Genomic DNA, 16989 nt, shown 5'->3' with positions numbered 1-16989 from the left:
GCCTCTCTCGACGTCTGGTCTTGTTCTCGGTGTCTCGATTTCCCATTCATTTCGGCTCCTCTCCCCTCTTCACTCTGCATCTTCCCTCTGGTCTAGATGCAGTGGGGTGGGGGGTGCAGTACCCCCCAAGGCTTCTTGGGTCAGGTCTGCACAAAAGTGAACAAGAGCAAAGCATTGTATAAGACGCCACTATCAGCCAGGCGTGATGGCTCACGCCTGTAATCCCAGCACTTTGGGAGGCCAAGGTGGGTGGATCACCTGAGGTCAGGAGTTTGAGACCAGCCTGGCCAACAAGGTGAAACCCCGTCGCTACTAAAACTACAAAAATTTGCTGGGTGTGGTGGCGCACGCCTGTTATTCCAGCTACTCGGGAGGATGAGACAGGAGAATCGCTTGAACCTGGGAGGCAGAGGTTGCAGTGAGCCAAGATTGCACCACTGCACTTCAGCCTGGGTGACAGGGTGAGATTCTGTCTCGAAAAAAAAAAAAAAGATGCCACTATCTAAGGACTTGGAAACTGGGAGATTTCAACCCTCTCCAAAGCTGCACTTTTGCATATAACCTAGAGGAGGTGGGGACAGCAGGGGCGCAGAGCCTGGCAGATCCACCCTAGGTCAGGGCACCTCTTGGGCTGTCTCCTCCTAGGGCTTTGCTGTCCATCCGCCCCTCGGTATGGCTTTGGCTTTCTCTGCTACTGTCTTTGTCACCCGCCACTGATGCCCGAGGGCTCCCTCGTGCCCCCTCATCTCTCAGTCTGAGACGTCATCGCTCCCTCTCAGTTGCACTCCCCACTTCTGGGGTTCCCTCCTGGGGCTGCGCAGGCCCTCTCTGAGTCAGAGCTGCCCTCCCTCCTGCCTCTCTGGGCTCTTCCTGCTTCCCATGCTTCCCATCGCCCTCTCATTTCCCCTCTCATCTCTCAGTCTTTGTCTCTCCCCCTTCTAGGCCCCATCTCTGTCTGTCGCTCTTTGCCTCTCTCACTCTCCCCATCTTTCTCTTCCCATCCCTCCCTGTTTCCCCACCTCCCTCTCTCCCCCATCTGTCTTTGTCTCTTTGTCTCTGTCTCTCCATCTCTGTCTCTGTGTCTCCTTGTCTCCCTAGCTCTCTCTTTGTCTCTCTATCTCTGTCTCCTCATCTCTGCCATTGTCTCTCTGTCTCTCCATCTCTATCTCCCCATCTCTGCCTTTGTCTCTCTGTCTCTCTATCTCTGTCTCCCTATCTCTGCCTTTGTCTCTGTCTCTGTCTCTCCATCTCTGTCTCTCTCCCCATCTTTGCCTTTGTCTCTCTGTTTCTGTCTCTCTATCTCTGTCTCTCTTTTTCTGTCTCTCTACCTCTGTCTCTGTGTCTCCTTGTCTCCCTCTCTCTGTCTCTGTCTATCTCTGTCCCCCCATCTCTGTCTCTTCAGTTGTCTCCCCGTCCATTCTCTCCCCTATCCCCTCTCAGGGCTGCCTCCTTAGCAGGAGTTCCCCAGCCACTGGTCAGCGGCAGGACATGCGCTGCCATTGAGGCGCCAGACCACGAGGTGACGGAGAATTGGGCCTTTGGGCGACTGACTGAAGGGGAGTCTGCCCGGTAGCCAGTGACGTCATGCAAGGCTGCGCACTCTGATTGGCTGTCCCTTCTGCGCGGGAGCGAATGCTCCCGTTGGTTGGTGGAGTTCAGGTGCTCCCTGGGGAGTCAGTGTGATGCCCCATCAGATTGTTATGGTTCCTCCGTCCGTCTGACATCTCTCCTGTCACCCTGACCCTTCTTATGTCAAGCTAACCCATTTTCGTCCTTTATTCTTCCACATGGCGCTGAAGTGTCTTTTGTCAGCTTGCAAATCTGACAAGGCGTCTGTCATTCTGCACCCTCCTCTGTCGGGGACACCCCTCCCCCCTCACTCTAACCAGTTCCCTGCCACTCTAAGCCCTCTCCCGTCACCCTGACCCCTTGCCTGTAACCCTGACCCCTCCCCGTCACCCCCCATCACCCTCACCCCTTACCTGTAATGCTTGTAACCCTGACCCCTCCCCATCACCCTGATCCCTCCCCATCACCCTGACCCCTCCCCATCACCCTGACCCCTCCCCATCACCCTGACCTTTCCCCATCACCCTGACCCCTCCCCATCACCCTGAACCCTCCCCATCACCCTGACCCCTCCCCATCACCCTGACCCCTCCCCATCATCTTGACCCCTCCCCATCACCCTGACCCCTCCCCATCACCCTGACCCCTCCCCATCATCTTGACCCCTCCCCACACCCTGACCCCTCCCCATCACCCTGACCCCTCCCCATCACCCTGACCCTTCCCCATCACCCTGACCCCTCCCCATCATCTTGACCCCTCCCCACACCCTGACCCCTCCCCATCACCCTGACCCCTCCCCATCACCCTGACCCCTCCCCATCATCTTGACCCCTCCCCACACCCTGACCCCTCCCCATCACCCTGACCCCTCCCCATCACCCTGACCCCTCCCCATCATCTTGACCCCTCCCCATCACCCTGACCCCTCCCCATCACCCTGACCCCTCCCCATCATCCTGACCCCTCCCCATCACCCTGACCCCTCCCCATCACCCTGACCTTTCCCCATCACCCTGACCCCTCCGTTTTCCCTTTGACTCCTCCACTGTCTCTCTTTTACCTCTTCTCTCACCCTGACCCCCACCCTGTCACCCTCACCCTTCCCCATCACTCTGACTCCTCCCTTCCACTGTCACGTCAACCCCTCCACTGTCACTCTGATCCCTGCCTCATCACCTTCACCCTCACCTGTCACCTGAACCTCGCCTCTCCCTCTGGCCCCCACCACCCGCCCCCATGCCCCATGCCCCATGCAGGTGTTTCCCTTGCCTTCCTCCCCTCCTCCCAGCTGTCCTCTCCTGCCTGGACTCTGTTCTTGCTGTCCTCTCCAGCCCTGCCCCTCAGCAGTCCCCGTGTGCTTCCTGACTGGTCACACCCCCTTCTCCTGGCTCTTCGTACCCCTCCCATTTTATCTCAGGGTTTTTGAGCCACTCTGACCTCTTTTCTCCGATGCATCTTGAATCTCCTCCTTACTCACTGGCTGGTCTAGGATAAGGCCCTTTTCTCTCTGATCCACGGCCTCTTTCATTATCATCCAAATGGGTATAATTCACCCTAAGTCACAGGTGTGAGGATCCAGTGAGGACACATACGAAAAACAGCAGGTAAAATGGCTCACACAAGAGTGTCTCCTTCCACTTGCCACTTCTCTACTGCCTTTATCTTTTGCAAGGTTCTGCTCTCTGATACCACACAGCTGCAGGACGGGACAGAAAGCCAAGCAGAGTATTGGTCTGTGGCTGAAGGAGATGGGGGAGGGGGTCAGAAAAACATTCAGCAAAGTGGAGAAGGATTGAGCAGGCTGAGAAGTGCTTAGAGAAGAGCAGCATGGCAGGAAATCCGTCAAAGCAGGAATGCCTTCAGGCGACACCTCCTGAAGCCTGCTTGGAGCTGGCCCTGTGCTGTTTGATGGGGATGTTCAGAGGAACAGGCTGTGGTTTTGCCCTGGAGTTGCTCGCCAAATCTTGTCAGGGTGTCTTGTATTGCTTCCAATGAGTTCTTCCTTCTACAAATATTTATTGAGCACCTACTATATCCTGGACCTGCTGCTGGGCTCTCAAGGTATAAGAGTGAATCAGTCAAACAAAGTAACTTCCTTTAGAGAATTTACATTTGAAAGAGGAGACTAGCAGAATTGGGTTCTGCTGCACCTGAGGGAGAAAAAGCAAATAATGGTGGCTTGACCAAGAAAAATGTTTTTATCTCTCTCTTGTTAAAGAAGTATGGGGGCCAGGCATGAGTAGCTCACACCTGTAATCCCAGCACTTTGGGAGGCCAAGGTGGGTGGGTCATCTGAGGTCAGGAGTTCAAGACAAGCCTGGGCAACATGGTGAACCCCTGTCTCTACTAAAAATACAAAAATTAGCTGGGTGTGGTGGTGGGCACCTATAGTCTCAGCTACTCAGGAGGCTGAGGCAAGAGAATCACTTGAACCCAGGAGGTGGAGGTTGCAGTGAGCCAAGATAGTGCCATTGCACTTCAGCCTGGGTGACACAGTGAGACTCCCATCTCAAAAAAAAAAAAAAAAAAAGTATGAAATAGGAAGTCTCAGGCAGGTTAGCAGCCTCCATGGTCTTAAAGACCCAGAATCCTTCTCAATTTCTGCTCCACCATCTTAGCCATGTTTCCAACTGCAGACTGGCCTCATAGTCCAAAATTGCTGCTGGAGCTCTAGCTATTGCACCAGCATTCCAGGTAGCAGGAACAAGGAAGGGCAGAAAGGCAGAAGGGCAAAAGAGGGCACCTTGCTGCCTCTTGAGTTACCTCCAAGACATCCCAGATGTAACACACAACACTCCCACTTGTGCATCCCGGTTGGCCTTCCTTAGTCATATGGCCACACCTAGCTGCAAAGGAGGCTGAGAAGTGTAGTCTCTCAAAAGGTGCCAAATAAGATTGGCATTTTCTTACCAAGGAAATAGAGTAGAAAGAGTATTGGGGTGGGCTGCATGCCTAGGGAGACAGACAGTAAACAAGCAAGCAAATAATGATGATGACTCCAAACTGTCATCAGTTAAGGGAGTTATGACAGAGTAACAGGAGGAAGCCTCTCCAGAGAGGAGACCTTGGAGCCGAAATCTGAAAGAAACCTGAAACTTGCAGGTCCTACCCACTCCCACCCTTGTATCACCTGTCTAACCTCAACTCCCACCCTTCAGCTCCTGGCCTCCTTCCTATTCCTCCTGAGCCTGCCTGGCTCACCCTCACCTCAGGGCCTTTGCACCTGCTGTTCCACCTGCCTGGAACACTCTTCCTCTACACATCGTTATGCCCCCTCCTTCACCTCCTCCAGGAGTTTGCTCAAATAATACCTTCTCAGTGAGGCCTTCCTTGACCACCTTATTTTATTTATTTTGAGACAAGGTCTTGTTCCGTTACCCAGGCAGGAGTGCAGTAGCACGATCATAGCTCACTGCAGCCTCAAACTCATGGGCTCAAGGGATCCTCCCACCTCAGCCTCCCAAGTAGCTGGGATAACAGGCACATGCCACCATGCACCACTAATTTAAAAAAAAAATGGGGGTGAGACAGGGTCTTGCTATGTTGCCCAGGCTAGTCTCGAACTCCTGGCGTCAACAATCCTCCCACCTCCCAGAGTGCTGAGATTACAGATAGGACCCACTGTGTCTGGCTAGCCCTTATTTTATTCTATTTTATTTTAGACGAAGTCTTGCTCTGTCACCCAGGCTGGAGTGCAGTGGCACGATCTTGACTAACTGCAACCTCTGCCTTCAGGTTCAAGTGATTCTCCTGCCTCAGCCTCCCTGGGACTATAGGCATGCACCACCACGCCTAGCTAATTTTTTTGTATTTTTAGTAGAGATGGGGTTTCACCATGTTGGTCAGGCTGGTGTTAAACTCCTGACCTCAAATGATCCACCCACCTTGAACTCCCAAAGCGTTGGGATTAAAGGTGTGAGCCACCGCGCCCGGCACCAGCCCGTATTTTAAATTACATTATCCCTCTCTCCTCCCTCTTACCTCCATCTGACCAATGTTATATTTTACGAATTTATGTTGTTTATGGCCTGCTTGCCCTTCCTGTGGGCTGGGACATTTGTCTAATTTGTTGTATCTGCAGTATCTGTCACAGTCCCTGGCATAAAGGAAGTCCTCACTAAGTATTTCTGGAATGAATGAATCAATGAGACAAACATAGAAACAGACAGTCCCAATTCAGGAAGGGAAGTGTAGTGAGAGGCATGTAATACAGACCCCAGGAAAGTCTGGACTAGAACCAATAGAGCTCTCTGTGATGATGAAATGTTCCATATCTATACTGTCCAATTTGGTAGCCACCAGCCACAGGTAACTGTTGAATACTTCAAATGTGGCCAGTGCAACAGAGAAATTGAATTTTACAAATTAATTTTAATTAATTGAAATTTACACTTGTCTTTTTGGTTGGTCTGTTTCTTTAATGACGCAGTCTCACTCTGTCATCCAGGCTGGAGTGCAGTGGCACAATCATAGCTCAATGAAGCCTTGAACTCTTGCACTCAGGTGATCCTCCCACCTCAGCCTCCCAAGTAACTAAGATGACAGGCATGTGCTACTATGCCTGGCTAATTTTTTTTTTTTTTTTTTTTGAGACTGAGTGTTGCTCTATCACCCAGGCTGGAGTGCAGTGGCACAATCTCAGCTCACTGCAACCTCCGCCTCCCGGGTTCAAGTGATTCTCCTGCCTCAGCCTCCTGTATAGCTGGGATGACAGGTACATGCCGCCACTCCCAGCTAATTTTTGTATTTTTAGTAGAGATGGAATTTCACCATGTTGGCCAGGCTGGTTTCGAACTCCTGACCTCAGGTGATCTGCCCACCTTGGCTTCCCAAAGTGCTGGGATTACCGGCATGAGCCACCGTGCCCAGCAATTTTTGTAATTTTTATTTTTGTAGAGACAGAGTCTCCCTATGCTGCCCAGGCTGGTCTCAAATTCCTGGGGTCAAGCAATCCTCCCTAATGTTGAGACTTCAGGCATGAGCCACCACGTTGGCCTGAAATGTACAGTTGAATGGCTAGTGGCTGCTCTAAGGGGGCACTGCAGGCCTAAAGGAAGCGGGTAGCCGGGCCAGGGTGGAGGGCTAAGATAACAGAGCTTTCCCAAGCAGAGCACAGAGCCCAGGGAAAGGATGCTCCATGCAGAGTCTCGGAGGTGAGAAGCGAGGGAACTGGGAATGGTTGTGAATGGCTGGAGGAAAGAGGCAGGAGGGGGTATAGTGGGAAGTGCAGGAAGTAAGGGTTCATCCCAAAGGTGGGAACTTCATTCTGAGAGGGCTCCCTTTCTCTGCACTTCTGGTCTCAAAAATGGAGAAGGGAGACACATGGGGTGACCTGGCAGAAGCTGGGGAGTCAGGGCCCCGAAGTGCCTGACCTTGGCTGATTCTCCCTGTTACTCATCTAACACTTGCTTCTAGAACAGCAGGCCCTATGTGGGGATCGGGGACTCAGTAGGAAAGGAGACTGATAAAGTCACTACCCTACCCTCAGGCAGGTTTCATAATGACTTCCATGAACCTTAGGCACTTTTGCCCTTCTGCATTAAAAAAAAAAAAATAGGCCAGCACGGTGGCTCATGCCTGTAATCTGAGAACTTTTGGGGAGGCCAAAGTGGGAGGATCGCTCAAGCCCAGGAATTTGAGATGAGCCTGGGCAACATAGCAAGACCTCGCCTCTGCAAAAAAATTTAAAAATTAACTGGATGTGATGGTGCCTGCCTATAGTCCCAGCTACTCAGAAGGTTGAGGTTGGGATCGCTGGGGCCCGGGAGGCCAACGCTGCAGTGAGCCGTGTTAACGCCACTGCACTCCAGCCCTGTCTCAAAAAAAAAAAAAAAGTTTAAATTTTATGACTTTGTTGCTGCAAAGACCGATATTATCCAGGGTACAATTTTCTCTTTTCTTTTTTTCTTTCACTTCTACTTTGAAAAGAAATGAAAACACTTCCCCTAAAAGCATCATGGGCCCTAGACACTGTAGGTGCAATGCCTGGGATACATCAGCCCCGCCTTCAGGGAGTTTCTAGGCTAGAGGAGGAAACAGACAGCAAGTAAACAAGATGGTTTCTGGGGAAGAGAGATGCTGTGAAGACAATGGGACAGAGGGAAGTGCAGTCTGGGTAGGGGGCCGGGGAAGGTCTCGCCAAGGAGAACTTCGCGCTGAAAAGGAACTGTGACAATAAGAGGGAAAGCTGTTGCCGAGAGAACCAGGGCTCGCAGGTGTTCTCAAATGAGGGTAGACCTGGGGCTGACAGAGGAGAAGGAAGAGGTGGGGGTGGAGGTGGACCAAGGGAGCAAGTGGGAAATGGGGGCGGGGGCTGGGGCCTGCAGGGTGTCTTCGTGTGGGCTTCCCTAGAACGGGAGCCGGAGGTGGGGATTCCTGTACCAAGGGTTTGCTACGGGGGAACCTTCAGGGAGTGTGGGAGACTGGCTGGGGCTGTGGAAGGAAGTCAAGCAGACACGGTTCTCGCTGGAGAGGGAACCCATGGGGTCAGGCTGGGCACCGCGGCTTTAGTGCTGCCTCAGGCCTCCGTATCAGTCCATCGTGGGCTGTGGGCTGCTCCAGGAAGCAGGGACACATAACGGACTGGGCGAGTCCAGGACTCTGAAGGAGGGTGATTCTTAAGGGCCGCAGGCAGGTGACCCTCCCAGCAGTGGGTGAGGGATGGGATGCTGCATCCAGGGGGAGGGCAGCTGCAGGGGCACCAGCAGTGCCTGCCATAGAGGGTCTTGTAGACCAGAGTTGGGAGTTTGGTTCCCTCTGATCTCCTCCTAACTGACATGGGATTTCAAGCAGGGGCAATAGCATGCTTTTTGAAAGATGCCTCTGACTCTTGTGTGGAAAACAGACTGGAACAGGGTGGGGGATCAAGGATGGCAGCAGGGAGATGAGGGAAGAGGCTGCTCCATCCCGGAGAACACCGGTGGGGACCTGGACATGGGCAGTGGCTGGAGGAAGGAAGCAGATCAAGAGTCGATGGAAAATCTGCTTTCTTCTCCTTTCTTTCTCCCTCCTGCCCAGACTTGAGGCTTTTCATTCCCGCAGAATTCCCTTTCGCCTTTTCTTTTTTTTTTTTTTTTTTTTTTTGAGACAGAGTCTGGCTCTGTCGCCCAAGCTGGAGGGCAGTGGTGTGATCTTGGCTCACTGTAGCCTCCACCTCTCCACCTCATGGGTTCAAGCGATTGTCAAGCCTCAGCCTCCCGAGTAGCTGGGATTACAGGCGCCTGCCACCATGCCTGGCTAATTTTTGTATTTTTAGTAGAGAGACGAGGTTTTGCCATGTTGGCCAGGCTGGTCTTGAACTCCTGACCTCAGGTGATCCTCCTGCCTCAGCCTCCCAAAGTGCTGGGATTACAGGCGTGAGCCACATCACCCGGCCTCCTTCCACCGTCTTCACACTGCTCTCCCTTACGGCAGGGGCTTAGGGAAGGAATGGGGGCAGTCGTATAGTGAAGCCACAAGCCTTTCTGCGCTGACTGATCTCTCTCTATCTTTTCTCTCTCTCCCCCTCTGACTGCCGCTCCAAAGTCGAGCTTCGATCCCCACCACCGTGCCCAGCCAAGTTACGAGCGTCCTTCTTTCCTGCCTCCAGGACCTGGGTTGATGCTCCGGCAAAAATCTATCGGTATGCCACCCAGAAGAAGAGATGTGGGCTGGGGGAGGCCAGGAACGTGACAGTTCAGGAAAAGCAAGCAGACTTGGAAATGTTCTGTGCTCCCAGAGAGACCACAGTTTCATCAAATTGGGTTAAGAGTTCAGGCTTTGGAAATGGGTGAACTTGGCCATGAATCCTGGCTCCCCTCCTTCCCAACTGTGTGAACTGGGGCAGGTGGCTTGACTTCTCTGGGCCTCTGGCTCTACATCTGGAGAATGGGGATGCAGTGAGCTAAAGCCCCCACTACAGCTTTCTGGTTGTTTCTCTTATACCCGATTCCATCCATTCATTCATTTTACAAGTGTTTACCAAGCACTCCCCACATACCAGGAATTGTTCTAGAATGGGGATACGTCAGCGAATAAAACAAACTAAAGGTTCCTGCCCTCATGGGCTTGCCTTATAGCAGGGGAAGACAGATAATGGATTATAAGGAAGATAAGCAAGAAAATTATCTAGTATGTTAGCAGTTGTACGTGCTATGGAAAACAAAAAAAAGAGTGGGCCGGGCGCAGTGGCTCACGCCTGTAATCCCAGCACTTTGGGAGGCCAAGGCAGGCAGATCACAAGGTCAGGAGATCGAGACCATCCTGGTTAACATGGTGAAATCCCATCTCTACTAAAAATACAAAAAATTAGCCGGGTGTGGTGGCGGGCACCTGTAGTCCCAGCTACTCAGGAGGCTGAGGCAGGAGAATGGCGTGAACCCGGAAGGCGGAGCTTGCAGTGAGCCGAGAACGTGCCACTGCATTCCAGCCTGGGCGACAGAGCAACCCTCTGTCTCAAAAAAAAAAAAAAAAAAGAGTGAAAAAAAAATAGTGGAGTAAGGTAAGAGAGATAGGGAGTGCTGGGTAGGGGGCAGGGTGCAGGTTTGAGCTAAAACCTATAGATGGGCCAGGCACAGTGGCTCACACGTGTAATCCCAGCACTTTGGGAGGCCGAGGCAGGCAGATCACAAGGTCAGGAGTTCAAGACCAGCCTGACCAACATGATGAAACCCCATTTGTACTAAAAATACAAAAATTAGCCAAGCGTGATGGCATGTGCCTGTAATCCCAGCTACTCAGGAGGCTGAGGCAGGAGAATAGCTTGAACCCGAGAGGCAGAGGTTGCAGTGAGCAAAGATCGCACCATTGCACTCCAGCCTGGGCGACAGAGCGAGACTCTGTCTCAAAAAAAAAGAAAAAAAAAAAACACCTAGAGATGAAGTGGGGAATCGTGAGGCTCCCTGGGGTTGAGGCATTCCAGGCAGAGCGAACTACCTCTGCAAAGGTCCTGAGGTCGGGCTGAGTGTGGTGCGTTTACAGAACAGGGAGGAGGCCTGTGTAGCAGGGGCCAAGTGAGCACTGGACATGAGGGCAGTGGGGGGACAGGGTCCCGATCCTGCAGGGTCTGGGGAGTCATGGTGAGGACTTGAACTTTTGCCCTGAGTGAGGTGAGTGCATGGCAGGACTCTAAGCAGAGGAAGGACATGAGCTGACTTCGGTTTTAACAGAAACCCTCTGGCTGCTGTGAAGGGACTAGATTGAAGGGGATGAGCTGGGAAGCCGGGGGACAAAAGAGGAGGTGACAGCTATTGCTATCCAGATAGGAAATGATAGTGGCTGGCCCAGGGTGTTGACTCTGGAGGGGTGAGAAGGGATTGGATTCCGGATATGTTTTGAAACAACAGGATTTGCTGGTGGATTGGATGTGGGTGATGTGAGGAAGAAAGCTAAGGGTGGCTGCAAGGTTTTCAGTCTTAGCACCTGAAAGGACAGAGCTGCTGTTTGCTGCGGTGGTGGGGAGGGACCGTGGGCTGGGAGGAGTCTGTTGGTGAGGAGATCAGGAGCTTGGGTTGGAGCGTTTGGAGTCTGAGATGCCCGTGAGACAGCCAGCTGGGTGTGGGTATTTGAATATAGGAGCCCAGAGCTCAGAGCGGAGGATGGGGCCCCAGGCATAAACGTGGGCGTCGACAGCAGAAAGGCAGTGAATGAAGCTGGTCACTAGTTGAGAGGGAGTAGTCAGAGGTGAGAAGAGGGTCAAAGACCAAGCCTTGGCAGTGAAGTAAGCAAAGACTTAACTCCTGCACGCCTCCTGGAGTTGTTTTTCCCTGATTGGATTCAGCTTTCCCCAAATCCTGGCGTTCAAAGCCCACCAGTGTGAGTCTTACACTCCCACTGAGTGTGGGGTCCACCTGGCTCGCATCGTTTACCTGAATTTTTTTTTTTTTATAGATCCAATCCCTTTTAAACTTTAGCCTCATCATAAGTGGTTCTCTCTGTAGAATCACAGCTTTGATGTGCTGGTTGCATTTCTTTCCTGCATATACGTGAAAAGAAACACGCATCTATGCATAAACACGAGAGACTATCCCTTCCCAGCTCCAGCCACTTTTGCTGGCCCCAAACCGTTCACTGAGCCTTTGAACGGAATTAGAAAATGGCGCCCCCTCCTGGCCTGGGGAGGAAGTTCCGCTGAATTTCAGTTTCCTCACCTTGCGGTTTGCAGTTGTGCAGTGCACAACCTGTACCTCTGTATGAAGCAGATTTGGGTTTACCTCAAATAGGGAAGAGCTGGGCGAGTCCACGTGAAGTTCCTGGCATATACGGGGTGCCATTCTTGTTATTAGTATTGTTGCGGTTCTATGGGATAGTGGAGCAGGGAGACCCTCCCCGCCAGGGTCCCCCTCCTTGATCCTCTGTATCTCCCCAGGTGCGGCAGAAGATGACAGACCTTACCTAGCACCCCCAGCCATGAAATTCAGCCGCAGCCTGTCTGTGCCTGGTTCGGAGGACATTCCCCCGCCACCCACCACGTCCCCACCGGAGCCTCCCTACAGCACACCTCCAGTCCCCTCCTCCTCAGGGCGCCTCACCCCCTCCCCTCGGGGAGGGCCCTTCAACCCTGGCTCTGGTGGCCCCCTCCCCGCCTCCTCCCCTGCATCCTTTGACGGGCCCTCCCCTCCCGACACTCGCGTGGGGAGCCGCGAGAAGAGCCTGTACCACAGTGGGCCCCTGCCCCCGGCCCACCACCACCCGCCCCACCACCACCACCACCACGCCCCGCCCCCTCAGCCCCACCACCACCACGCCCACCCCCCTCATCCTCCCGAGATGGAGACAGGCGGCTCTCCCGACGACCCTCCACCCCGCCTGGCTCTGGGGCCCCAGCCCAGCCTGCGAGGCTGGAGGGGCGGCGGGCCCAGCCCGACCCCGGGGGCCCCGTCCCCATCGCACCACGGCAGCGCGGGCGGGGGCGGCGGCTCCTCCCAGGGCCCGGCTCTACGCTATTTCCAGCTGCCCCCGCGGGCGGCCAGCGCAGCCATGTACGTGCCCGCCCGCTCGGGCCGCGGCCGCAAGGGCCCGCTGGTCAAGCAGACCAAGGTGGAAGGCGAGCCCCAGAAGGGCGGCGGCCTCCCGCCCGCGCCGTCGCCCACGTCCCCGGCCTCCCCGCAGCCGCCGCCCGCCGTGGCCGCGCCCTCGGAGAAGAACTCCATCCCCATCCCCACCATCATCATCAAGGCCCCGTCCACCAGTAGCAGCGGCCGCAGCAGCCAGGGCAGCAGCACCGAGGCGGAGCCCCCCACCCAGCCCGAGCCCGCGGGAGGCGGCGGCGGCGGCGGCTCCTCGCCCAGCCCCGCCCCGGCCATGTCACCCGTGCCCCCGTCCCCCTCGCCCGTGCCCACCCCCGCCTCGCCCAGCGGCCCGGCCACGCTGGACTTCACGAGCCAGTTCGGGGCCGCCCTGGTGGGGGCGGCCCGGAGGGAGGGGGGCTGGCAGAATGAGGCGCGCCGGCGCTCCACGCTGTTCCTGTCCACCGACGCGGGGGACGAGGACGGCGGGGACGGCGGGCTGGGCACAGGGGCGGCCCCGGGCCCGCGGCTGCGCCACTCCAAATCCATCGACGAGGGCATGTTCTCCGCCGAGCCCTACCTCCGACTGGAGTCTGCGGGCAGCGGCGCGGGCTACGGCGGCTACGGGGCCGGTAGCCGAGCCTACGGGGGTGGCGGGGGCAGCAGCGCCTTCACCAGCTTCCTGCCCCCGCGACCCCTGGTGCACCCGCTGACCGGCAAGGCCCTGGATCCCGCCTCCCCGCTGGGGCTGGCCCTGGCCGCCCGCGAGCGAGCGCTGAAGGAGTCCTCGGAGGGCGGCGGGGCCCCCCAGCCCCCTCCCAGGCCCCCATCGCCCCGCTACGAGGCCCCGCCGCCCACCCCGCACCACCACTCGCCCCACGCCCACCACGAGCCAGTGCTGCGTCTCTGGGGGGCCTCCCCGCCGGACCCTGCGCGCCGGGAGCTGGGGTACAGGGCCGGGCTGGGCAGCCAAGAGAAGTCCCTTCCCGCCAGCCCGCCCGCCGCCCGGCGTTCCCTGCTACACCGCCTGCCGCCCACCGCTCCCGGGGTGGGGCCCCTCCTGCTGCAGCTGGGGACGGAGCCCCCGGCCCCGCACCCCGGAGTGAGCAAGCCCTGGAGGTCCGCAGCCGCCGAAGAACCCGAGCGGCTGCCGCTGCACGTGCGGTTCCTTGAAAACTGCCAGCCCCGGGCCCCTGCGACGAGCGGAAGGGGTCCCCCCTCGGAGGACGGGCCGGGGGTCCCGCCGCCCAGCCCACGCCGGTCCGTTCCCCCCTCCCCGACCTCCCCGAGGGCCAGCGAAGAGAACGGGCTGCCCCTGCTGGTCCTGCCGCCTCCCGCCCCCTCGGTGGATGTGGAAGATGGCGAATTCCTTTTCGTGGAACCGCTGCCTCCGCCTCTGGAATTCTCCAACAGCTTCGAAAAGCCAGAGTCGCCCCTCACGCCTGGGCCTCCCCACCCGCTGCCCGACACACCTGCCCCGGCCACCCCGTTACCCCCTATGCCACCCCCGGCTGTGGCCGCAGCCCCTCCCACCCTGGACTCCACCGCATCCAGCCTGACATCCTATGACAGCGAGGTGGCCACCCTGACCCAGGGGGCCTCCGCCGCTCCTGGGGAACCCCCTCCACCAGGCCCGCCTGCCCCAGCAGCACCGGCTCCCGCTGCCCCACAGCCTGGCCCGGACCCTCCGCCTGGCACGGATTCTGGCATCGAGGAGGTGGACAGTCGGAGCAGTAGTGACCACCCACTGGAGACCATCAGCAGCGCCTCCACGCTGAGCAGCCTATCTGCCGAAGGTGGTGGCAGCGCAGGGGGTGGGGGCGGGGCTGGGGCCGGTGTGGCCAGTGGGCCGGAGCTTCTGGACACCTATGTGGCCTACCTGGACGGCCAGGCCTTTGGGGGCAGCGGTACTCCCGGCCCGCCATACCCTCCTCAGCTCATGACTCCCTCTAAGCTCCGGGGCCGGGCGCTAGGAGCCAGCGGAGGCCTGCGGCCTGGCCCCAGCGGGGGACTCCGAGACCCTGTTACCCCCACCAGCCCCACCGTCTCGGTGACAGGGGCTGGAACCGATGGGCTGCTGGCCCTGCGTGCTTGTTCAGGACCCCCCACGGCAGGCGTGGCTGGGGGTCCGGTGGCTGTAGAGCCAGAAGTCCCATCGGTGCCCTTGCCGACGGCCTCCTCTCTGCCTCGGAAGCTGCTGCCCTGGGAGGAGGGCCCGGGCCCACCGCCACCACCTCTGCCCGGGCCCTTGGCCCAGCCTCAGGCCTCAGCCTTGGCCACAGTAAAAGCCAGCATCATCAGTGAACTCAGCTCCAAGCTTCAGCAGTTTGGGGGCTCCTCGGCAGCTGGCGGCGCTCTGCCCTGGGCCCGAGGAGGCAGCGGGGGAAGCGGAGACAGCCACCACGGGGGAGCCAGCTATGTCCCCGAGAGGACCTCCTCCCTGCAGCGGCAGAGGTAAGCGGGGGCTGGTGGCCAACAAGGGAGGCCAGAGGTGTTGATGGCATGGCTGTGTCCCTTTAGGGTCTCAGGGTGGCAGAAAGGAAACAGAAACCAGGTTGGCAGGAGTTTGCTGTCACAGAAGCATGCTTTCACAGATATTTTCTTTTTCTTTTTTTTTTTCTTTTTTTGAGAGGGAGTTTCACTCTTGTTGTCCAGGCTGGAGTGCAATGGCGTGATCTCGGCTCACCACAACCTCTGCCTCCCGGGTTCAAGCAATTCTCCTGCCTCAGCCTCCCATGCCACCACACCCAGCTAATTTTGTATTTTTAGTAGAGACGGGGTTTCTCCATGTTGGTCAGGCTGGTCTCGAACTCCCAACCTCAGGTGATCCATCCGCCTTGGCCTCCCAAAGTGCTGGGATTACAGGCATGAGCCAACATGCCTGGCTTTTTTTTTTTTTTTTTTTTTTTTTTTTTTAGAAATAGGGTCTCACTCTGTCACCCGGCTGGAGTGCAGTGGTGTAATCATAGCTCACTTGCAGCCTCAAACTCCCGGGCTCAAGCAATCCTCTGGGACTATAGGTGCACGCCACTATGCCTGGCCAATTTTTCTTTTCTTCTTTTTTTTTTTTTTTTTTTTTTTGAGACAGAGTCTCACTCTATTGCCCAGGCTGGAGTGCAGTGGTGCAATCTCAGCTCACTGCAACTTCCGCCTCCCAGGTTCAAACGATTCTCCAGCCTCAGCCTCCTGAGTAGCTGGGATTACAGGTGCCCGCCACCACGCCCGGCAAATTTTTGTATTTTTAGTAGAGATGAGGGGTTTTGCCACGTGGGCCAGGCTGGTCTTGAACTCCTGACCTAAGGTGATTCATCCCACCTTGGTCTCCCAAAGTGCTGAGATTCCACGCATGAGCCAGCATGCCTGGCCCTGGCCATTTTTTCTTTAACTTTTTGTAGAGACAAGCTACGTTGACCAGGCTAGTTTCAAATTCCTGGGCTTAAGTGATCCTCCTGCCTTGACCTCCCAAAGTGTGATTACAGGTGTAAGCCACTGGGTCCAGCCTTTAAACTTCCATTTATTTCAGTAGCTTCTGTTGTCTCTGCCCATCACCATCACAACCTACATCCCATGATGAACAAAAAGTTATTAACAGGCCGGGCGTGGTGGCTCACGCCTGTAATCCCAGCACTTTGGGAGGCTGAGGCGGGTGGATCATGAGGTCAGAAGATCAAGACCATCCTGGCTAACACGGTGAAACCCTATCTCTACTAAAAAAAATACAAAAAATTAGCCAGTCATGGTGGTGGGCACCTGTAGTCCTAGCTCCTCGGTAGGCTGAGGCAGGAGAATAACTTGAACCCGGGAGGCAGAGGTTACAGTGAGCCAAGATTGCACCACTGTGTTCCAGCCTGGGTGACAGAGTGAGACTCCGTCTCAAAAAAAAAAAAAAAGTTATTAACAAAGGAGACTGGAGTGAGACCTGCTTATGTTTGTTTCCTTGGTGAGCTGCCACTTCTTTCTGACAGTCCCTGAAATCTGTGAGTCCCTTGAAGCCAGTGTGGTTCAAGACAGGATGCAGTTATAGGTGTGGTTCTAGAGCCCACCTTCCCGGCTTCCAGTCCCAACCCTGCACTTTCTACCTGGGTGATCTTAGGCAAATGAATCCACCTCTCTGTAGAAGGGGAATGGCCTAGTGCCAGCCCAAAGAGTTTTTGAGAGGATTTAATGTGTGCCATTGTTGTAACATGGGATGGGGGAAGAGGGGGCCTCGAACAAGAGCCCAGCAACTTCTACATGGGGAAATACGGGATGATGCAGATGCCTCCCAGAGCAGCCAGTCAGCTGCATCGTCGCAGAATTCGAGCCCATTCAAGACCTTCTAGTCCTAGAGAAAGTAGAGTTACATTTCTGCTTCAGATACACAGAGGGTTGGGAGCAGGTTTTAAATATCCTTGTCCATCTACAGAGTTCACTTGAATTCTGTTTGAAGGTC

The 16989-nt window shown here is 55.9% G+C and overlaps 1 protein-coding gene across 4 annotated transcripts in view; it reads left to right on the top strand.

Moving 5' to 3' along the window:
• The window catches only part of SHANK1 (SH3 and multiple ankyrin repeat domains 1), a 60875-nt gene that overhangs the window by 38913 nt on the left and 4973 nt on the right, over positions 1–16989 (top strand). For all 4 annotated transcript variants that reach the window (XM_024351604.3, XM_024351605.3, XM_024351603.3 and 1 more), the window contains 2 exons: positions 9097–9193; positions 11918–15011. In XM_024351604.3, coding sequence (XP_024207372.2) covers positions 9097–9193; positions 11918–15011 — 3191 coding nt within the window. The remainder of the gene's footprint in view (positions 1–9096; positions 9194–11917; positions 15012–16989) is intronic.

This window comes from Pan troglodytes, chromosome 20, assembly GCF_028858775.2.
Source record: "Pan troglodytes isolate AG18354 chromosome 20, NHGRI_mPanTro3-v2.0_pri, whole genome shotgun sequence".
NCBI classification, from domain to species: Eukaryota; Metazoa; Chordata; class Mammalia; order Primates; family Hominidae; genus Pan; species Pan troglodytes.
The sequence above is the reverse complement of the archived record's forward strand: the minus strand, read 5'-3'. Positions and strand labels throughout refer to the sequence as shown.